At 40.9% G+C, this 23,401-nt stretch overlaps 1 protein-coding gene across 1 annotated transcript in view; it reads left to right on the top strand.

The window, feature by feature from the left end:
- Positions 1 to 23,401, top strand: part of abcc8 (ATP-binding cassette, sub-family C (CFTR/MRP), member 8) — a 51,979-nt gene that overhangs the window by 11,646 nt on the left and 16,932 nt on the right. The window contains exons 7-20 of the mRNA XM_071504009.1: positions 2,347 to 2,535; positions 4,485 to 4,649; positions 4,750 to 4,905; positions 8,647 to 8,781; positions 10,000 to 10,162; positions 11,253 to 11,293; positions 11,873 to 12,018; positions 13,668 to 13,782; positions 14,040 to 14,159; positions 15,079 to 15,151; positions 15,282 to 15,387; positions 20,315 to 20,347; positions 21,698 to 21,736; positions 22,139 to 22,237. Coding sequence (XP_071360110.1) covers positions 2,347 to 2,535; positions 4,485 to 4,649; positions 4,750 to 4,905; positions 8,647 to 8,781; positions 10,000 to 10,162; positions 11,253 to 11,293; positions 11,873 to 12,018; positions 13,668 to 13,782; positions 14,040 to 14,159; positions 15,079 to 15,151; positions 15,282 to 15,387; positions 20,315 to 20,347; positions 21,698 to 21,736; positions 22,139 to 22,237 — 1,580 coding nt within the window. The remainder of the gene's footprint in view (positions 1 to 2,346; positions 2,536 to 4,484; positions 4,650 to 4,749; positions 4,906 to 8,646; positions 8,782 to 9,999; positions 10,163 to 11,252; positions 11,294 to 11,872; positions 12,019 to 13,667; positions 13,783 to 14,039; positions 14,160 to 15,078; positions 15,152 to 15,281; positions 15,388 to 20,314; positions 20,348 to 21,697; positions 21,737 to 22,138; positions 22,238 to 23,401) is intronic.

Raw genomic sequence — 23,401 nt, 5'->3', positions numbered from 1 at the left:
AGTGGTTATCATCGGGGGGTCAACTTGGATCTTCCACTCACAGACACAAATAAGGATTTAAGTATTTATGTAAGCTTAGAGTGCAGCTTGTTTTATATATTTATTTATTTGTTTGTTTGCTTGATACAGCTGTTCTCATAAAGAAAAAAAAAAAGTTGATCTCTGTCCTGTGATGACTCAGTTCTAGCTGGACTGGGACCATTAAACTGTATTCAGACGTCACAGAGACGATTAGTCAAGAGTGTAGACGCTGAAATGTCACACTGCCTGTAAATATGTGCACATGTTGCTCAGGTTTTTCTCCCCCTCTCTTAATCCTGTGATTGCTTTTTTTCTGGTTTGAAAAAAGAAAAATCTCACATCACGACATGGTTCCTTCACTGTCATTGTGAAGACTGCTGTTTTTGCGGGTGTCGGATTGGTTTACGGTACGCTGTAAGGTGCTTCTCATATCTTTGCTCCTCAATGACACTCAATGTCATTATTAGACAACTTTCAATACAAGGGTGGTACAGTGGCTCATTGGTCAGCACTGTTGTCATGTATGATTTGAATCTGCTAGCTGGGTCGGGCGTTTCTGTGTTATAACATGAAATACTGACACTTTCCCAGACCCCCCATTTCTTTTGCAATGTTAATATATAGGCCAGTTTTCAATTTCTTCCACATCACAGTCCCTAGACAGTAAGAAAGAGTGAAATGAAATCAGTCTTCCAATTATTAAAATAGAGAATTGAACTGGCTGATGAAACACAGCTTTGGTATCATCTCTTCGTGTTCTTCTACTCTGCTGTGAGATTACTGCTCTCCCCCCTGAGGCGATATTCCTCCAGACTTATTAATGCAGCCCAATGGAGGTTTCCTCGTTACTCTTCCTCTTCCTCTCTCCCGTCTCACTTTTGAAGCACGTGTCAGGGGTCGGAGGTGAAGGGCCTCCTCTGCAGGGTCATCGTTTTCCAGTGTTTGGAAGGTCACACAGATTCGTCACTGATGCGTGTGCGTCCGGTGTGAACGCAACCCCATTTCCTTCCGGCAGGGGCAAGGGATGAGAGAGATAGAGAGATCCCAGTGGAGAGGTGGGGGGGTGGGGCACTTAGAGGAGAGCCTGGAGGCACCGGGTCATTCCCATTCTACTGTGAACGAGGCGACATCCCGACCCCTGCGGGGGTGAAAGCACTGCACTTCATGGGAAGCTACTTTCACTCTGCGTGTGTGAGAATGAAACATTCTCCTCCCCTGTTGTTTGAACCGAAGGTAGAAAAAAAGGACATGTCTTTCTGTACATCTGTGTGCGTGTGTGATACACACAGTGACACATTTCAAATGAAGGCTGAGGTTCTTTATGAGCTCAAATGGAAAGATAGGGATACATGATGATGGTCACGTCTGTTCTCAGTTCTGAGAATGACTCAGTCATGGTCACAGAGACACCCACACAGACACACACACACACGCACATGCACACAAACACATACGCATACACACAGTGAAATGTTCTGGGAGTGTTTACTGCACCGTGACAGTCCAGATGTTTTCCTCTGATCACCACTAATGGACTCAGTGAACCAAGCTGTTGTGTTGTTTATGAAGCTGATATATTTTGGACATTATTAATTAAGATAAAATGAGATCAGTAGTTCTCCCAGACTGTGTTGGAAATTGTTTAACCCCCAAAGTGATTTTTAAATGTCTTAAGATTCTCTGTCACTTGAAATAACCAGAGGCCCTTTAACTCCTTTTTCACTTGCTGTTTAATCCTCGACCTCTGCAACACTGTCGTGGTTTTCCAGCATCATTAGTTACAGAGCAGTTATACATGACTGACTGAGCTTAACTGTGAAACTCACCATTAATCACCATCCCATGATGCAGCAGAAGCAGCGGTGACTTGACCTCATTTTGCAGGTTTCTGTTGCAGTGGTGGATGTTAGTGAGCGTCGATCCAGCTTTTATGTTCAAGCAATTACTTCCTCTTGCTCTGTTAGCGGACTTGTAATGTCTGACCTAGTTTCTCTCTCTTTTTCTTCAGCTCCACAGAGAAATGGCTGTGCAGTGTTTGCTATTATGAATGATCTCTGCTAAGAATCCAAGCCCAATTAATCCTATCTTCAACAACAGCTATCTTCATAACACTGATGGAACAATGTGAATGTGTCACTGATAGATAGCAATTTGTCTTTGTAATTTAGATTTTAATAAACCAAATCTTTAAAAATTAAACAACATTCTTATTCAGTCACTGCAGATTAGCTGCGTTCAGCAGATGACATTCAGTATCCTCCATGTATTCACTCAGTATGCTGATATTTCTCTACCTCTTTCCCTCTTCTGTTTATATTTCTTCAGAGGCCACAGGGCACGGCACCCCAGGGTCCAAAATGGATCTGGCAGGCCTTAAGGAAAGCATTTGGCAGACCTCTCATCCTCAGCATCACATTCCGCTTCCTGGCCGACCTGCTGGGCTTCGCCGGTCCACTCTGCATTTCTGGCATTGTTCACCACATCAGCAAGGACAACCGTACCATTCAGCAGCCGGTGAGGGCTCAACCACACTGCCATGCACACAGTAGTATAACATAACACAGGAAGTGAAATTAATTTGGTATTTACTTAGAATTGTCACTGGACATTTAAAAAAAATACCCAAAAGATCCAAGCATATTATGTTCCTTATCACTAATGCTTTGTGATGACATCTGTTACACACACCATTCACCGAAGAAGGCTGTAGAGTATGATTGTAAGCTCCTGTAAGTAAACCTTCAGTTTAGAAGAGATTTACTTGAGTGAATGTGTAACATTTGTTGTAACATAACTTTCAGTTTCTGTCTTCATTCATTCATTCATTGGTTTAGTTTAGCAAGTTTCTGCAATCAAACCTCACACTGTTTTCTTTGCAAAGACAAATCGGTCCCCAACGTTTTTCCTCAGCTGCTGTTTTGTTTCTGTCGTGTCTTATAGTTTCATCATCATGGGGTTTTTTGGCCCATTGATGTATGTATAACATTAATATAAATTAACATAAATGTATAACATGAAGTACCCATGACTGAATGAGCAGCTCTACAAGTTAAAGTTTCGAGAGGAAAATGGATCCTTGGTTATTATATATTAAGAGTTTGGTCTGGATGTGGTTTGATCAGATGTAACTGAAAGTACTGGCAACATAAGCAAACGCCCACTTCAAAGCAGTGAGAAGATAGAAACTGAAAATGTAAAATAATCAAAACCAAAAATTATGTGTTCACATAGGAGTCCATCACTCTACATAAAAAAAATAATTGAGAGATTTCAGTTTCATAGCCTTTTACATTCCTTTTTGAATGATAATCATACTATTTATTATTTACTTAGCTTCACTTTGCCTTGTTTAACCTAATAAATAGTGACAGTAACACCCTTTGACAGATTGTATCCTGGCTCCAGTGTTTAGAGAGTCACATTAGAGAGTCTCACCTGTCAGTGTGGTTGGCAGCAACATCAGAGTTACCTGCAACAACCAGTTTGTACCTGCATTTGTTCTGTTTTATTTGTGCGCTGCAACAGGAATCAATATGGTCCAGACTTTGCCTAGCACAGGGAAGTTTAAATCTTAACATGGCACATAACAAGCTCTTTGTGAACATATGAAGTGTAGATGTGGTCATGTGGCACAAAGAAAGACAGCTTTGGTAGACATTACAGAAACATCACATGGCTTCCTCCTGCATTTCAAAGGTCACACTCCCAGTTTGATGAGACGTTTATGATACCCTCTCTCCCCAGTACACCTGCCCAATGGCACACTAATTTAAGCCTCGTCAAATATTTATGAGAATTATTGCTGCTGGAGCTGTCTCGGTTTCTTAGATTCCACACAGACAGGGCAGACTGCCACATCAGACAGCCACTCAGGCATCCTTCTGTAAGAATAACTTTCACATGATAGAGTGGAACATCAAAAGTCAAGAGCTCAGAATAATTGTTCTCAACAGAGTGTCAGCTTGGAGAGAAGACTGAAAATAGGTCTGTTTGTAAAATAGTAACGATTTTAGTCTGTGTCAGAGGAGTGGGTTTGCAGACAGTGAGGAATATATGCTTCTGGGGATGGAATGAGGATGCAATAGGAAAGAGGCACATTCCTAATCAATAATTTGTAATGCCAGCTGGGAGAATAATCTATACCCGATGCAGAATTAATTAATCTGAACCACATTCTTCTTTGGTTTCCAACTCTCACTCCACATATCAGCTGTGTAACGCGCTCTGAGGGCTCCACGTCACTTCAGTTTCACACACAGTGTCGTATCCTGCTGTGAAATGGAAATGGTACTTTCTAAATGATTGCTGTTACCCTCGACTTTTGAAGTGATAACAATTCATCGACAGAAATTCTCCAAGTCAAATTCAGTCCTGCGGAATACAGTCTGTGTGAGTGACCTTCCTGCCTGCCAATGATAAACTGGTTGATATCTCCCCCTCTCCCTACCTGTCTGTGCTTTCAGATGAAGTTGCTGGATATCGATTTCATTTCCTCCAAGGAATTTCTGGAGAATGCATATGTGCTGGCTGTGCTGCTCTTCTTCGCCCTTCTCCTGCAGAGGACCTTCCTCCAGGCTTCCTACTACGTGGCCATTGAAACAGGCATCAACCTGCGCGGGGCCATACAGGTACACGATTTTAGAAAGTCACCAGGTGAAGTTCATAAGTTTATTGAGGTCCTCCTGTGTGTTCACATGGATCCCAATGCGGCTGTTTTCTTTTCCACAGACAAAAATCTACAACAAAATCATGCGTCTGTGTACCTCCAATATATCCATGGGTGAGCTAACTGTCGCTCAGATCTGCAACCTGGTTGCCATAGATACCAACCAGCTCATGTGGTTCTTCTTCCTCTGTCCTAACTTGTGGGCCATGCCAGTACAGGTAAGAAACATGTTTGAGGTATTAAGCCAGATTTATAGTCAGCACAGGGGCTAATATGAGTCCTTCCATAGATACATACATCTCATCACCAACTGATAGCTGCACTGCAACAAGTTCACACAGGAGAGCGCTGTTTGTTTCACATGTTTATTATTATAACTTTGATGACTAAGGTCATCTAACCTTAAGGAAGTACTCATTTAAACCCAAACCATGATCTTTCCCTTAACCTAACCAAGTACGTTTTGTGTCTAAACCTAACCAAACTATGACAGTTTCATAACCTTAACCACGTGTTTATTACTGTTGCCATGACGATGACGGTCTGGTATGCCTGCCACTGGCATGGCTGTTTAGGTTGGAGATCTTGTTGGTTATCTCTGTCACCGTCATAGCCCCATCTTACAGATACTGTTTGGAGAAGTTGCACATCAGCTATGGCTGCTACATGTGTAGGCTCCCTTGACACACAAACAAGTTTTACATTGTGCATTATGTAATACTGTTTTGTGTTATGGTCAAGTTTTGCCAGTTTTCTTTTATCTTATCTGTTATTGCTTTGCAGTGTCATTGTATTGTTTATTGTTGCACTGTTTTCTTTGTGGTAAACCCAAGTAAGCTGTGTTTCAAAGGTGTTTGTTTACACAGGATATTTGTGTGCTGTGTTGCACTGCATGGTCCTTGGATCGTTGTGTATCTTGCTGTGCGTTTTGTTTGTCTTTTCCCATTAGACTCACAGTATAGGGCAAAGCTTTCTTTATGATGACGTGGGAAATGAAGAATTCACTACAGAGATGTGAAGGTTGAAAACAGAGAGTCAGGTGTTACAGCCCCTGTGGGAGTTAGATCAGATTTACTGCAAATGTGTGCAGTCAGTTGTAAGCCTGTGACCTTCATTCTTTGTAATGTTATCCTATAAGTGGATTGTATAATTCATGACACCCAGTGCTGTAGAATCTGTGTTGTTATTCATTCACCTTCAGTCCTCAGGAGAAATTAGAATTGAAAACAAACATCGAAGTAAATAATAAAAAATAAAAAAAATAAAAGGTTTCAGCAAACCCTGGAGGTCAATTTGTTTCTCATGGACATTCAGTATCCCAGGAAATCTGCCGGGCTTAGTGTTGGAACTTCTTTCTTTCTTTTTCCCATTCTTTCTATTTATTTATCTCTCTATATTTCTCTCCTTATCTACCCAGGATCATTTTTCGTGTCATAATTACCGCTATCATTTCATTCATATTAAATACAAGAACAGTTTTGCTTGAAATAGAAATAGAGTTCACACATTCACATGCTGTTGTTTCATTTTATTCATTTACAGACCTTTTTGACTCGTGTCTGAACACAAGATTTTAACAAACACATACATTTAAAGAGGGAAATTGATGTCATTCCCTTCTCTAAATGAAGAGTGAATTATTTAGACTGCATACAGTCAATACATTGGTTTGGTGGTGATGAACATCTGAAAGATGTGTTTTTCTGTTTCATGAAATGGTCTGAAGCAGATTATCATTCTGAAATGCTAAAACTACAACAGAGAAACACAAACAGTCTTGCTATGGCCCAAAACACAACCTGTATAATGTTTTTTAAAACAAAATTACACAAACATGACATTTGCATACACAGTTTTTTTTCAAGGGACAGCATCGTCTATTGACATTTTAGTCTCCCTGCTATATTGTCTTCATGATAATCTTTGATTTATTGCATTCTCAGTGGTATAATTTCTGCAGACAGTTTAAAAGCATAAAAACAGCCAACGATGTTTCAATATTTTAATGTTGCTACTCAACAATTCACAAGGCAACAGGAACTCAAATGCCGAAAGAAACATATTTGAAGTAGGCAATAAACTGTGAAGGCATTGCTACAAACTCTCAGCAAAAATGTGTATGCTATATTAATAGATGAAAGGACAGAGCTCACACAGCATGTCAGAAACAGGCTGTGGCAGTATAAGCCTGCTGGTTCCTCTGAGGCCTGAGCTGGATTAGTATTCTCCGTCTGTACCCGCCTGTCTGGCCCAAACTGTGAATGAATCCCTTGTGCAGATTTTTATTTCCTCCTTCCCGCATGGCACATCTCACTGGGTTTTTTGAAGTTGGTTGGTGATGTCAGATGTGTCAGTCGTGGCTCTTTATCTTTGTTACAGATTGTAGTCATCTCAGATTATAAAACAGTTATTCCTATGTTCTACAATTAAATGATTTACAGACATTTTATGAGATTAGCCTAGGAGACTTGGCATACTGTGTGTCCAGTACTGGGCCACAAATGTATTAATTCTAATAATGTAAGTAATCTTACATAAAATGACGCTGAAGACCGAAAAGCATACTAGTATCTACACAGAAGATCATGTTAAGCTGAAATGATTAGTTTATTAATTGATTGCTTGAAATGAAACCTGTAATTCCAGCTTTTCAAATGTGAAGATTTGCTGCTTTTTGTATTATGAGATAGAAAATTCCACTCTTTAGGTGTTTGTCAGACAATACATGCTGTTTGATGACATAACTGTTTGTGATGCTGCGCCATCAGTGTGTGAATGGATTGAATGGTAAATAGGCTGGAAAAGTACTTTATAGACACACTCCATTTACCATCAGCTCAGGCTTTATTACATTTTCACTGCTTTATGAGAGAATATTTTGGAAAGTTTGTTGCAGCCATATTTTCATGCATATTCTGTTTTTAGATTCTGGACAAAATGACCTACCTCCCAAAAAGGAACAGGTGTATTTACCAGGAGTGGTAGCTTGCGGTGCTGTTTGTTTTGGAGTGTGAAGTGTTTTTTCTTCTTTTAACAAGAACACAGTGTTAAATCAGATGTGACAGAGGTGAGAGCTGACAGAAACTGCGTGGGATTTCATTGTGCGGCGACTGTACATTGCCATTTCCATGTCAAACACCATGGTTATGCATGACTCACGCCACAGAGGCAGCCACTGTAAAAAGGCTTTACTTTTAAAAGAGCTATTACGAAGGAAAGAGCATGAAACCCTGCTGTGCTTTTACCCATGACCCACCTTGTCCCCAGTGGAACCCATTATCCTGTGGCAGATGAAGGAGAGGATGTGTGAGTGTGAAATGTCACATCCATCTCTATCTGGTTCTGAGTGTCCTAAAGATTTCTGAACCCAGCACGCGCTCAGGGTGGCTGGAAAACTGCCAAGGACAGGTGGAAACATGATTCATCTCTCTTTCAAACCAGGAGAGAGAGAGAGAGAGAGAGAGAGAGAGAGAGAGAGAGAGAGAGCAAGTTGCATGTGAGGGACACTGAACAACCTGAGCAGCGGAGGATGAAGACAGCTTCATTTTCATAAATATTTCAGTTTGATCATTCTTAATCTATTGTTACTGAGCGACGCTGGAGTAAAGAATTGTGTTTTTGAAATCCACAACCTTGTAGAAATTTGCAGCTTTGTGTTCCTTCGTTTGTTAGCATGTATGTATGAATGTCAGTGTATAAATAATAATATCTCTTCAAAGGTTGTTGCCATTCAATCAATATGTGTTTTGTTAATAGCAAGCGTCAAAAATGACTTACATGACATCTCCTTGCATGTATGCTGATGATGCCCTTATGCTTAAGGTCACTGCTCCTCACAAAGTGGTGCATTGTGGTCATGTGGATTCATAAGGACAGTGGGGAGCGTTGTGTAACTGAAGACTGCCTCTGTTTTATTTCCACAAGGTTCAGGTCCTTTTGTTAATTTCTTTCTGTCTCAGATTATTGTGGGAGTGATCCTGCTCTACTACCTCTTGGGAATCAGTGCCTTGATTGGAGCGACTGTCATCGCTGTGTTGGCTCCTGTACAATATTTTGTGGCCACAAAGCTGTCCCACACGCAAAAGAGCACTCTGGTGAGTATAATCATTGGCTTTTTAACAAGGGTGCAATGCTATTGCCAGTCACTTGGGTCCACACTCAATTATCTTGACAACTATTGTATGGATTGCCATTAACTTCAGAAACATTCACGGTCCTCAGAGGTTGCAGCCTATTGACTTTGGTCACGCCCTTTTCTTTTGCTCCGATGCCACCATGAGGTTGACATTTGTCTTTTAGTAAAAAGGACTTGACAACTATTGGATGGATTTCTATTAATTCAGTACAGACATTCACAGTCCCCAGAGAATGAACCCTAATAACTTTGGTGATCCCCAGACGTTTCCTCTAATTCCATTGACAGGTAGACATTAGTTTTTCAGGTATGGATGAAATACCATGCAGTTCACTTTGGACATTTTATGGTCTTTGTGAACTTTGATGATCTGATGACTTTTCATTTAGCGCCATCATCAGTTCAAGATTTCAGTTTGCTCACAGTTTGGTTTATTTATCTGAGAGTTTAGTTTTGTTACAGCGAGCATTACAACCTCAGAGAGCAGCTTGCATGGCTGTAGTTTTGTCATTTAAATGAGTGTTAAAAAAATGGTTTACTTCAGGTCATCACAGAGAAACTGATTCTAGTGAAGCAGAGGCTAGTCTAGTTGTTGCTAAAGTAACTGGTTACAATTAGACTTTTCACTTGGTAAAATAAAATGTAAACAGAGTCGTCTACAGTGTGTGTGGGCTCTGAGCGGTCTCTGTTTCAAAGTGATCATTTCAGAATTTTGCAAACAGTGTTGGTCAATATTGGTTTGTTCATATCATGCCAGGTAATGAAGTGGATATAATGATGACACACACACACACACACACACACACACACACACACACACACACACACACAAACAGACACACTCAGACAGACACACACACACACTTGGCTGGACACTTCAAAATTGCGTTTGATTTATACAGTTAAAAGAGGCAACAAAATGTCACAAGATCACACAAGATGAGCTCACTTTGCCTCGAGCAGTGTAAAATTCAATAATGCTGTTTTCCTCTTGATGTTGTGGAGGAGGATTTTATACAAGAGAAAACATTTTGCTTTGATGGCTTATATGTTTGTTCGGGCAACTGAACCCTGACGGTAGAGACGATTACGCTCGTTGCCCCCTGACTGCACCTTTTATAGACCTTCATGTGTCAAATTATGGTTATATAATCAAAGTCTCCCTTTCCGCTTTCAGGAGTACTCCAGCGAGCGTCTGAAGAAGACCAATGAGCTTCTGCGGGGTATCAAGCTGCTGAAGCTGTACGCCTGGGAACACATCTTCTGTGACAGTGTGGAGGAGACCAGGGGCAAAGAGCTCACAAGCCTGCAGGCCTTCGCTATTTACACATCCATATCCAGTGAGGCACTTTGTTTCCCCTGCACACACTGAACTTTGCACCACTGACATTTCCTGAACTAGTGCAAAAGGTTTAATATTTATTTGCACATGGCTTTATACTTCATCACTATTATCATACCTAATGTGTTTTTATTGTAATTCTAGTTTTATCGCCAATGAACATATATACTATAAAACTGATAACTAATGTTTTAGACAGGGCTAACAGGGATTGTTTTACTTCCAGTCACTTTCCATTTAGCTAATACTCCACTGCACAATATGATCACTTAGTACTTGTTTATTGTCTGCAGATTGTCCTCCTTATCTTCTTCCACACTCTCTGATGAACACTAGCTGCAGTCTGCATGGCTCCAGTCTTGTAATAGACTGTGTCCAATCTAAGATCAATAATGCAGATTTCTGGAGAGTGAGCAATCATAATTTCCTCCTTGACATTTTTATGAGAGTAAAAGAACAGAACAGAAACAAGGCAAATGCTCACACCAGACACAAGTACAGGATGCTGTGATGCCCTTGTATTAATTTGCAGTATTTTTGAGCCTGTCTAAATTGGTTGGATGTCTCATCTCATACATAACCATAATTCTTCAGTTGAAGTTAAAATAAAAAAATATATAGTTTTGCTATTGCTACATAGCCATTATTAGCATTAACAGCAGTTTACTTCCCGTATAGAAGAAATGTTGCGAGGTTGGCATCAAACTTCATTCCTTTACTCACTAAGAGCTGTCTCCAGTGGTGGAAAGCAACACCAATTTTAACTCTCGCATCTTTTCTCTACTGAAGTTAGCATGCTAACCAGCTAGCCCCGGCCCATCTGGTCACTTTCCAATAGTGACTCACTGTAGCCTTCAATCTGCCCTGAAGATGTAGCGGTGCCCAGAGGACCCTTTACAACATCTTGATTTGTGAAGAAAAAACGCACAAACACAGCCCCTTTAAGGTTTACGATGATATCTAAACCACATCTTAGCTGAGAGGGACAGACACCTTCTCTAGATTACATCTTTTGTTTTATACTGTGTGAAGTCAGAAAAAATCCCTCCAGTGTCTCATACACTCCTGTCTTTCTTTTCTACTCTCAGTTTTCATGAATGCAGCTATTCCCATCGCAGCTGTATTGACGGTGAGTTTCATTTCCAGTATTGTCATTAATTCCAACATTCAAAGTAAAAGCGTTGGTTTGCTCTGCTTAAGATGAGTCTGCCTATTGTTTTGTCTAGTTAGAGCCAATAACTCTTGAGCAGGGTGCATCCTGTTGACTTCGCCGCTGTGTGAAGGACAGAGCGGAGACAGTGCCAGGCAGTCTGACTCTAAGATGTCCAGTGACATTTCACAGGGACACAGTGGAGGGCTGTCTGACAGCACCACACTAAATCCTGTCTGTATTTATAGAAGTCCTTCCTGGTTGTTGGTCTGAGTGGTGACAAATTAAAGAAGTCAGACAGATACCAAGGAGAGGGATGACAATTGAGGACAAATGTAGACAAATGATCTTTGGATTTGATTTTATCGTGCTATTCAAACTCTAGATAGCACAGCTGTGCTAGAGTATAAGTGCTACTTTGTTTATCTCTAACTGGGTTTTTACCTTGAACTGAACCATGGTTGACTGACAGCCAATCAAAAGTTAAAAAGTTCAAGGATCTAACTCCAGGCTTTTAAGACTAACCTCAGCCATGCTGTCCTCCTTCTCATCCTGCAGACGTTTGTGGTTCATGTTCACATCTCCGAGGACGCTGATCTGTCCCCAGCTGTGGCCTTTGCCTCTTTGTCCCTCTTTCACATCCTGGTCACCCCCCTCTTCCTGCTCTCCAGCGTGGTGCGCTCCACCGTCAAGGCTCTTGTTAGGTGAGAAACTAAAAAAATACGCAGACAATTGAATAGTCATCTTCACAGCACTTTCTTGCTGATTTTAAAAAAATAAATAACAAAGAACAATTTTATAATCTATAGATAAACCAGGAAACACTGGTTTGTTTTTTTGAGTGTTTATTGGTGGAGAAATGTCTGAAATAGTCATGTGGAGCTGAAACAACTGAAACACTGAGCAGAACAGAAGAAAGGCAACAAGATAAAATAAAACACTTGACCTTTTCCTGCAGTAGATGGATCAGCTGCATTACTGGATCAACCTTTGTTAATGTAACACAGTGCACACTGGTCTGTGACGCTGATTGCACCCCTTTTTTTTCAGCAATTAGCTTTATACATCTGTTGTGATTAGGAGGCTGCAGCTACAGATTTCTCCCCTTCAGCCGCTAATCCTGCACAGCTCAATAATTCTCTATCCCTCTGGTTGTACTCAGAGCTGTACAGGTGGGATGCAAATGATCAACCTGTTTTTTTTAGCTTGCACACTCTAAGAGAGGTGGGTTTGGCTGTGTAAGATGTCTTGATACACTTCAGGTGCAACTACAATACCTTGCAAAATGGCAGAATGGCAGATGTACAGCCCAGAGTGGACATACCTTTCTACTAAGGTAAACTGTTACCATTCTTAAAGGTCAGGTTATCTCTGTGCCTTTTGAAAATGATCACAGGGCAGGAGTGTACTGTAATGGATGGGGGTGGGGGTGGGGGGTGATTACAATGACTGCTTCACTTTCTGTATGGGCTTTTAGGAGGCTATCTCCTGCCATTGTGCTGTTGTAAGCACCTTCTTCTAACTAGGGTGGCTTTTCTCTCTTAAACGTAGAAGCTATATTTGATCCGTTGAGATGTCTATTCTGGGACCATGTGATGTGACACACTTTGTCAGACACCAGGAAAAAAAAAAGCTCACAATGTGGCGTCAGCACCTCAGCTTATCTTCACTCTCCACCATGAGAAAATGCTTCTTTGTAGAGGAAAAACATGTACTCTGACAATATTGTAAATACAGAGTTGGTGTGCAACTTGAAATATATTTTGCTAGATTTCATTTTTAAAGTTGGCATTCTCTGCTGTTTATTACACATTTATTAAACATTAAATGTTTCATGAATCATTCTCATGTCATACCTCTCTTTTGATAATAGCGACACTTCTCATCCTGACTCATACACTGTAGAAGTCTATAGTTGCTTCACTGCAGCATCTATATTGTATACCCTGTGTCTCTGTGAGTAAAATGAAGGGAATTCGTCCCAGGTGAGAGAGATCTGTTACTTAGCACAGATTTTTTTTAGTAGTGAGATTTATGTATCAGCAGAGGGAAGCATTTGCTCTCATTTAGGAAGCAAAATAAAAGATTAAATTCAGAGATGTGTGTGTGTGTGTGTGTGTGTGTGTGTGTGTGTTGGTTGCTGTTATCTTTATATGAATGAGAGTGAGTCTGACTTGCTTGTGCAGTTTGCTGCCTGTGGGATCAGTGTTGATGTGTCTGCTGCTGTAGTTGATTACAGCCTATGTGAGCTGTCAGTGTGTTTTTTGTCTCTTTATCATACAGATTTCAGTTTATCTTTCTCATCATGGCTGACTTGATTTCTGCGTTTCTCTCTCCACGGTTTGATCTGCAGCGTTCAGAGGCTCAGTGAGTTTTTCTTAAGCGATGAGATTGGAGATGAGCAGGAGCCCCGTGCGATGTTAACCTCTGGCTCCAGTAATCACAACCAAAATAGGTACCAGGCTGTGGTGAGTAAAAATAAAACACATGCACATTTTAACAACAAGGTAGACAAGATTTGTTTCTCACTAACTTGTCTGCTGCTGCATCCAGGCTGTCTCACTTTGTTGTGAACGTTGTTGTCCTCCTGCACCTCAACGTCTTCCTGTTAATATCACCGTTGCCCCTTTGTGTCCTTTGTGCCGGATGTTATACAACCCTCCTCCAGTCATCCTCTAAATCCTTCCCTTCGTCATCCTCCTCCTCTTTGTCCCGGTACCTCCAGCCCCTGAAGGTAGTGAACCGGAAGCGCCCCCCGAGGGACGACTGGAACAACTACAGCTCACAGGGAGACTGTGAGGGCCATGGACCCTCCCTGGACGGAGACCAAGACATTTGTATCAAGGTGAGAGAGAGAATAAGAGAGAAAGAGAGAAGTGAACATATCAGAAAAGGCAACAGCGAATATGTCCAACGCAGACAACACTTGGCCCAGTCAGACGCATTATTCCTCCAAGTTTGATCACAGTTGAAACAGTAATGTTGCAGCTTTAGTTGTATCTTTTGATAAAGGTCAGTCAGAGAAAATTACACTGACCAACCAAATGGGAGGAAAATACACTTTCCCTCCAGGTTTTGTCACAATCACACCAGTCATGTAGCCGGTATGACCTTTAGAGCTTTCTTCACAAAAGGGAAAAAAAATCTAAAATCGTTTTTTGTCTTGTTGTTGTCTGGCTGAGTTATGCCCTCAGCCTGTGTGACATTAATGTTTTTGCCTACATTTATGCTCAAATTTAATTAGATGCGATATATTTTATTCATCATCTGTGTTCGGTAGCTTTTTTTCCCCAGCGACTTCAGTTGCAAAGTGATGCTCCAGAGGAAAGGACTACTTGGTTTCATCATCAGAGCATAGATTAAACCTCATTCACCACTGATCACATTTTGACAAAACTGAGTGATGCATCTGATTTCTGTGGTCTCTGCAGTTCTTCACGTTGGACTGATTTGCTTAAGAGCGGTACAATGATGCTTGTTTTTAATATGCTGCAGATCATATTATCATGAAATGTAAAAAAAGAAATCTTATCTAGCTCTGTAGCTAGCTGTGGAAATTTAATTAATTCTCTTTACATCATTCACAATATCTTGTATGCAAGTGAATATCACTCCTTCCCCGGCATGAAATGAATAAGAATGAGGCAACATGCTCCTCTTCTTGCCTCTCTGCCACTCTGCATTATTTCTGAGTGATGACATGTCTATATTTACTTGTCAAAGAGTGACTCCATCTCAGTTTGACATCTTTGCCATGTTTTCAGATAACCAGTGGTTATTTCACCTGGACCGACGGACCACCAACGCTTTCTAATGTGGACATCAAGATTCCTTTTGGTGAGCGTCAGGCTGTGTGATGCACAATCTACCTCCTTTATTCCTTTTTTGTTATTTATTTGCTCCTTCCAATTTCGCTCTGTGATTTACTTACTGTGTTATTGCCTTCCCTCTTCATCAAATCCCTCAGGTAAGCTCACTATGATTGTGGGCCAGGTGGGTTGTGGAAAATCATCTCTGTTGCTAGCAGCGCTGGGAGAGATGCAGAGAATATCAGGAACAGTCATCTGGAACAGGTCAGTCACAGTTTCATTGTTAAAAACCGGTCTGTCCAATCAATTCTGATACTTCAGTGACAATATCTTCATCACGGTTTTGATTTGAATGGTTGAATTTACTGTTGTTTCATCAGCCTGAGAGGCTGAGAGGTGAATTACAAATGGCATAATTAGACTAAGAAAATAAAGTCCTCCTTGAAAATAATTATGATTCTCCTTCAAGTTGCAAGACAGGTGCAGAATGTTGGTGCTAATCATCATTTATTCTAATTATCTGATATCTACTGTAATTAATTATCTTCTGTGCCTAAATGAAAAGACGCTCTCCGTGCATAAGAGTTCCTTCAACAAGGAATTGCTGATCTCATTAACATGGCAGCATCTATACAGCAGTCACCCCAGTATATCAACCACATCCATGTCCATTCAATTAGAAAGCAATATGGCCCCTCAGGGGAACCCATGTATTGTTTGTTATGCAATTTATTCTTGAAATGAAATGTCAATCCAGAGGTGAAAGACGACTCTGTATTGAATTGCTTCCCAGAGAGACCTAGACCATATCATGGCAAATCTTCCTTCCTCATCCTCAGCCTCTGTGGTTGTCCGACTCAAGCTTTTTAAACCTCTCTGGTAATTGGTCTGTCAGGAAGGTTGGGTGCTTTGTTAATATATATAGTCTTGGGCAGCAATACATTCTACGTCTCTGACAGGACAAAGTAATTACCTTCAAAATCAGACCTGCAAGCACCCTCTTACCATGACACGGCAATATAACAAAAATGGATTTGTAGGTCAGCGAAACAGAGCTGATATGGCAGCTTTTGTTATTTATGGCAGGGAGATAGTGTGGAGGAAGTGAAGAACCATTCATGCGCCGCTGACCCAAAATGAGTCAAACGCAAGATGTCAAAACATCCCCAACAGACTTGCTGCATCTACAAGCTGGGAACCAACCTTTCAGGAAAAAAGACTCACTACCATCTCATTTCCTTAAAAAATACTCTTACAGTTTTTGGCAACATCTGGCTCATATTTCTATGACGGTTGAACGTCCTTATTGTGAGTCACTTTGGATGAAAGACTCTGCCAAATCAATGATTCCAGACCTCATTGAAAGCAAAGTAATGTTTACTTATAACCCTTGTATCAGGTTGTCAATGTGTCCTTAGTAGCAGATCAACTGAAAAAGTGATCTGTGATAAAATATTCTACATTTCTAGTCTTTTCCTGAGCTTTCAACTGTGCCCAACAGCTTTCTTCAGCACATTGAACTTGCTCAGTTGTTCATGTATGGAATGATATGCGGTAACTGAAGAAAACCATGGCATGAGGCCAAAACCTCCGGAAATTGCTAGTAGGCATCACAAATATGTGTCAAGAATGAACCTCCATGTTGAAAAAAGTGACGTTTCCAGTATTTCACAATAAATTGGGAAAAACTGGATCATTTTGTGACCCTTCAGTTTTACCTTGTGACCTCTTAGGTGGCCCTGAGCCCCAGGTTGGATCCTACTGTGCTAAATAAATGTAATATGATTTCCCTGTAGTACTTTGTAAAAAATATATACAGTATAAGATTCAAATTTCTGCTTTGTTCTGGTGGTTCAGTACAGTTTGTGACACTTTGCTCAAACTAAATTTCTGTGCTCTGATAGCTTGTCACCTATCCAGGATAGTTCAGCCATCATTCTCCATTTGTCAACAAAGCTTAGTTCCCCCTATATAATTGTCACAGTGTCCCTGGCAGCCAAACACACACACACACACACATATAGGGTTTCTCCCCCCGTTCTGACACCAGGGTCACACTGGCACTCCATTTGATATTAGGTTGGATTGTGCACCCTGCCAAGCACTGAAGCCTTTCACTTATCATGTGTCCTGGGGAGAGACTAAGGAGCTGTCATTTATACTTTGCCCCCTGGATCTATTCAGACAAACATTCAGAGGGGTTTGTCTGTATGTTTCCACCATGTTTGTTGTTGTTATTGTTGTGCTGTGTTTCAGTCAGCGACATTTATAGCTACGCATGGACGAACAGTGGTTTCTGGTAGGGGAAGGGTCTGCTTTTGAGGACTGTCCATAAATAACTCCTGTTTAGTGTGAGACAAATCCAGCACAGAGCAGGACCCAGCAGACATAGGAAACACATGTGAAGCAAACGGCAATAGAGGATAAAGGCGAGTAAACAGCGTAACTAATGTGAAGAGTGACCTCATTGGCTGGCTTGACAGCGATTGGTGAGTCAGCTGTTACTGATCAGCTGATGGTGTTCATGATTTCGCTGTGTTTATATAATCATGTAATAATAACTATTACCCAACCAAACAGTCTCACCAGGAGGGTTGTTTTGTAGCTGTTCTGGAGCTTTCAATCATATCACATGATCTTCCTCGGCAGGTGGAGTTGCTCAGTTTTCAAGGTTAAACGTGAAACAAAAGTCCCTCAATTGGAACTCAAACTGTGGGCATTGTGGCTACGTGGTTTTAACCATTGGTTACCAGAGTGCATTAATCAGTCCAGTGTTAACAGAGCAGCAGTATGATCACACCAGCAGGAACAAGATGTGCTTCATGCTGTCTGTATCTTGCCTTTGGTTACTTGCTTTTAATAAACTCAAATTAGATTTTGATTAAACCTCGATGGGTCGAGTTACAGGTCATGAAGGGCAGCATAGGGAGATGACTGGATTTCACATACACAATCTGTCATTTCCATTCGTGAGACCCCTCACCCACCTGCTCTCTCTGGCTCCTGTTGTTCCACCCTCCGCTCTCTCACTCCATATTCGGCACTCATCAGGGAGTGCCTGGGATTTCTCTGCCCTTAAAGTGGAAGACTATTTGTATAGTGACCTTAGTCTCCAAAGTGGTGCAGCTTTGGTGTCGTGTGCGCAGTAAAGTCCAGAGTCTCAGAAAACTGGGCAGCAGTAGCCAGCTGGACAGCGAGGTCATGACCCCGAGTAATCAACTGCAGCACATCAACCAGTTGACCTCATGTTGACCCCAAATCACAGGAGAGGATCAATCAATATATTATTTGCAGCTAGGTTACAGTTATTCATCAAAAAACCAACAAAAGCAAGTGAAGATTTTTCAAGAGAATGAAATGACTGCTGACAGACAGGGAAGCATTTTCTTTCATTATCAGGCGTGGTCATCACAATGAACATGCACCATTACTCCCCGTCATCATTAGGGTGTGTTTAAGTTTTAATGATGGGCGTTTAAGTTTAGTTAAGACAGTTAGAGACTGTGGGAGGTTCCCCAGCCTGGCTTTGATGGTTGATTTTCCCACTGCTGATAGACGCCGTCTTGTACGACTCCCTCATGAATTCTCCTCTGACACAACCTTGAGTCCTACAAGGTGTTGATTGACATGAAGGGGAGATAGTCCTTGGTGGTTCAGTCAAAGATGAAAGCTTTAAGTCATTAGCTCCTGCATGATTACTCTGTTTTTACGATGGCTGCAGGATTAAAGCAATCAGCTGTCTATTCAGGCCGTCCAGTGTCTTTCAAGTGTCATTAGTTGATGAGGTCTGATGAGGTTATTTTCTGAAGGAGTGTTCTGCTGTGTGTTGTTGGAAGTGGCTCAGTTTAGCTGATAATTGGGAAAAAAATCCCTATCCCCCTGAGAAAAAGTCAATGAGATATTAGACTTGTTGATTTTTATGTTGTAATCAGAGCATCATGAGTAGCTGAAAAAACATTATCACCACTTTTTTTTCACGCCAGGACTTCAAATTGTTGTCCGCCTTCAAAAAGTAAAATTTTTCCCTATAACCCACATGTGATATTTGGGAAAAATGTCACGTCTGAAAAGTACATTTTATGTGTGAAATGTTTTGACTTTTACCGAAATCGCCAGAGATTATATGATGGTGCCAAGATAGAGAATACCAGACCTACTTAATATTAAGAGCTTTCTATCATTTCAAAAGTAATTTTCATTACATTTATAATAATGTAATTAGTCTTTTTTATTAACTTTTATTCTTTTTAATGATTATAATCAGCTGATCAGTGCTGCATTGCCCTCTTATTTTGTGAATCTGTTGATGTCCTTTCTGTATGTTAATTTTTACATAAAAACTTTTTTTCCTATGTTTTAATGTTTTTTTAAAATTTTAATAAAAAAAAAAAATACTGAATTAATGTAAGCCAAAAGTGATGAGTTTTTTTGGAAAAAAACTAAACAAAAAACAAATACAGTTATATACATTACAGCCTGTTCAGTGATATTTCAAATATTTGTATTTATTACCAAAAACTTAAACAATACATAAATGAATGAATGTAAATACAGAAATGTACATTATCAGAATATATTGTTCCGTTTGCACAAACTCTAAACTGATGTTATTCATGGGCTTATTTTCATCTTGACACCTCCTGATTAGGGTTGCTGACCCTGTTTGCTTCTGTTAGTTTCTCTTATTTTACACAGGCAGTTTGCAGGCACGTTACGCAGTCAGCGGTGTTTACATCTCTGTATGTGGCACATCAGAGCTTCTAAAATGTCAGTCACCAGGTCACCCCCTGACAGCTGTGGTCTCTGGTGCTGTAAGGGCTGCTGCAGTAAACTCAGCTCTTTCTCTCTGGTTGTAGTCAGACATGATCAGAGTCACCTTCTCAGGGCGACAGACTGAGGTGTCAACTTGTCAAAGCTAAAAATACGCTGCAGCTTCAACTGAGCATGTGCAAAACCACAAACAGCCAATCAGATCTTAATGAATTTTAAGGTTAGGAGACTGCATGTGAATGCCTGTGTGTGTGTGTGTGTACTTTATGTGAGTTTCAAGGCCATTCAAATGATAGTAAATAACAATCATTGATAAATAATTTCCCCCTGTGGCCCCTGAGAGTTTTCACTGTGTTTTTTTCATTTGAAGAATTGTAAGGAACGCCTCCACTTATAGTTTGTTATTTGCTATTTTCTGCAGCCTGCCAATCCTGGAGTCTGAGGGAGATGAAAGGTGAGTGCTGCGGATAAAGTGGGAAAAGGCCCAAACACTGAAAACTGAAACACACAAACCTACAGTGTCTGTCTGTACTTTTAGTCAGGTCTTTTCAAACTCAAAAATCTCTGACTAAAATTATTTGCAGCCTGGGTTACAGAAACATTTTCAAACTGCAGACATCCTGTAGTGGACTGTTTTGATGACAGTATAGACATTTGATTCGGCTGTTGCTAAATCAAATGTCTATAAATCCCCATTATAAATATAGCTCTGCTGAGAGTTCACAATCATTGTCGGTTTAGCTAAAGCAAATAGTGATTTTATTTTAGCACTCTGTGGATCAGTGTTTCTATTTGTAATTTCACTGGCATTACCTACACACACACACACACACACACACACACACACACACACACACACACACACACACACACACAATAAGGCAAACCAGACAGTGACAGAATGTGAGAGTCTTTGCACTGTTTGTGTGTTTATACTGTAACATAACATATACATTACAACATACAACATAATGTTTGATGGGTGTGAGTGTATATAACAGTACAGGATGTCACACGTTTGTTTTTGTAGTCTAGCTGGGGCACCGTGACTAAAGATAGATTTTGCGTGCAGTGTGAGCCAAATAACAGAAACTTACTGCCATGCACCAGTTTAAGATTGAGTTTAGAAATGTTTTCCAAAGTACCTCATCCCACAAACAATATATGATACTGAAAATATAAAATATTTCATAAGAAAAGCATTGGTCAGGATCAGCAACAGACTTTGCTCTCTAGTTAGGAATGAAGCATTGAAGACATATTGTGTGGTTCACCAGCTCCATTTTCTCAGCACAAACAGCCTGCCTGCCTTTGCAGTTATGGCACAACTTACACTTAGAGACATAAATTAGATGAGTGAGATACCAGCGAACAGCAGCTAACATCATGTTGACGTACTAATCTCAGCCTGAGGAATCCGATCCTCTGAGAACCGAATGCGTCAGAGTCCAAACGGGTTGATGCTGATTTCCATATCAGCAAATTACAGGAAGAAAAATTAGGAGGGGGGGTGAGGGGTGGGGTGTGGGTGTTATTTTTAGGAAGGATAAGATCACAGTTAATGATAGATGTGTTCATGTAGGGCAATGGTTGGCCTGTTTGTGTTTGGGCTGCTCAGAAGTGTCATGATTGCTGTAGGCAGGGAAGAGTATATGGGTTAGTGTGTGTGTTTGTGTTTTCGTTAATCATTGCAGGTGTCAGGTGGAGTCGGTCACCGTCATGTCACTAACCTGTTTATCTGAGGGGAACAGTTTCGCTTATCTAATGTTTGTGTGCGTGTTTGTGTTTGACATTTTCTCTGCAGTCCCACAGACAGAGATGCAGCAGGTGACGGCGACATCAGGTGAGCTCAGGAGACAGCATGTTACACAACCGGCGGTTTCCATGGAGATGCAACACCATTATCAGCAGTGCAGAAAATAAGTTCTTTAATGGTTATCTGGAAATCCACTGAAGACCATAGAGAACGAAATATTCCCTCTGCTTGCATATTTGCCCCCGACCCTCAACAGCATATTGACTCCACAGTCTTAAATGATCCCTGGACCAGGTCTTTAAGGGCTGGAGTCATGTTTATGTATCACCTGCTTCTGAGGCTGAGGACCCTTTGGTCCAGAGGTTAAACAGCTTCTTAATCTTAACCCATGTGTGAAGCAAACGACTCCTTAAGAGCTCAGATTTAAACAGAGAGACATTATCTTGTTTGTGTGACTCATCTGACTCTGTGTTTTAAAACGGCTGGTAGGAAGAGGAGTGCTGTGGCCTATGCTTCCCAGAAGCCCTGGCTGTTGAACGCCACCGTGGTGGAGAACATCACCTTTGAGATGCCCATGATAAAACCAAGGTAAGAGCTCATACATCCAATGAGCGGTTTAAGAAATAAGGGAATGATGGTTGCATCTGTTTAGGAGGCTTACAGGGTCCATTCACCTCATGAGCGTTAATGTGGTGAAGTAAATATCAGAAACATCTCTCAGTATGCAGTTCAGCTAGTCTCCAAAATGACCATGCAGTCAAATCAACAGCTCCCTCAGTTCATCCAAAAACTGAACCGTACTAATGTTGTCCATTCTCCTTTTAAAATGACATGCAGAGCTGTTAAATCTAACACAGTAATCACTGTGTTGTCAGGCCAAGTTGTTAAGCCGAAAAAGAGGCAATAACCCTCCTGCTCCCTGAGGCCACTGTGGTAAATTGGATGGGCTGATGCCTGATTAAGTCAACAGTTTGACTCCAGTAAAAAAAAATAAAAAAATAAAAAAGGCAGATGGTGACTTCCCCAATAAACAATTTGACACCGACACCGAGCAAGGATTTGTCTTGGCTCTTTTGTCCCTCTGTTGAGTGTCTACACTTTCACTCACCGCTGCCATAACAACATATGTTGCATTCGCCTGGCACAATCAAAACACACACACATACACACACGCACACTTTCTCTTCTTTTACTCACTCACACACACACTCATACGCAACTGCACACACTCACAACTTTCATCCTCACAACAAATGGTCTTCCTGAAAGGTCTGTCGCTTGCAGCCAGGCTCCCTCTGCGTCTAATGGACTGTTTTTATAAAATACTTCTAATGGACCGCTGTGCTCTGTTGCTGTGGAGATGCTCTATAAAATAGAGATGTTTGCCCACCCTCTGCCTCCATCCTCACTGTCTTTTCTGCCCTTCTCTTTACTTGACTCTTTACTCCTGCTGCCTGTTTATTTGGCAGGTAGGGTCAACTTACTTTCAAGCAACAGCGATAGGGCGTTATTGAAAATATCATGCGATCTTTCTTGTTGATTGCTGTGACACTCGTTAGCTTTTGTGTACATCATGCCCACAGTTACATATTGGTTCAAATGCACATTATACAAAGTTATTTTAAAAGCAGTAAATGATGAAAAATGTGTCTTGATGAATGATTTCTGACAACGAACGACACTCCCATCAGCCTCACCTGTGCGGTCAACATGATAAACATTATTACTCCTGAACATCAACATTGTCACTGA

The sequence above is a fragment of the Trachinotus anak genome, unplaced genomic scaffold (genome assembly GCF_046630095.1).
Source record: "Trachinotus anak isolate AG129_WGS33_773 ecotype Australia unplaced genomic scaffold, CSIRO_AGI_Tana_v1 ptg000002l, whole genome shotgun sequence".
In the NCBI taxonomy this organism is placed as follows: Eukaryota; Metazoa; Chordata; class Actinopteri; order Carangiformes; family Carangidae; genus Trachinotus; species Trachinotus anak.
Note: the sequence above shows the minus strand (reverse complement) of the source record. Positions and strands in the feature narration are given on the sequence as shown.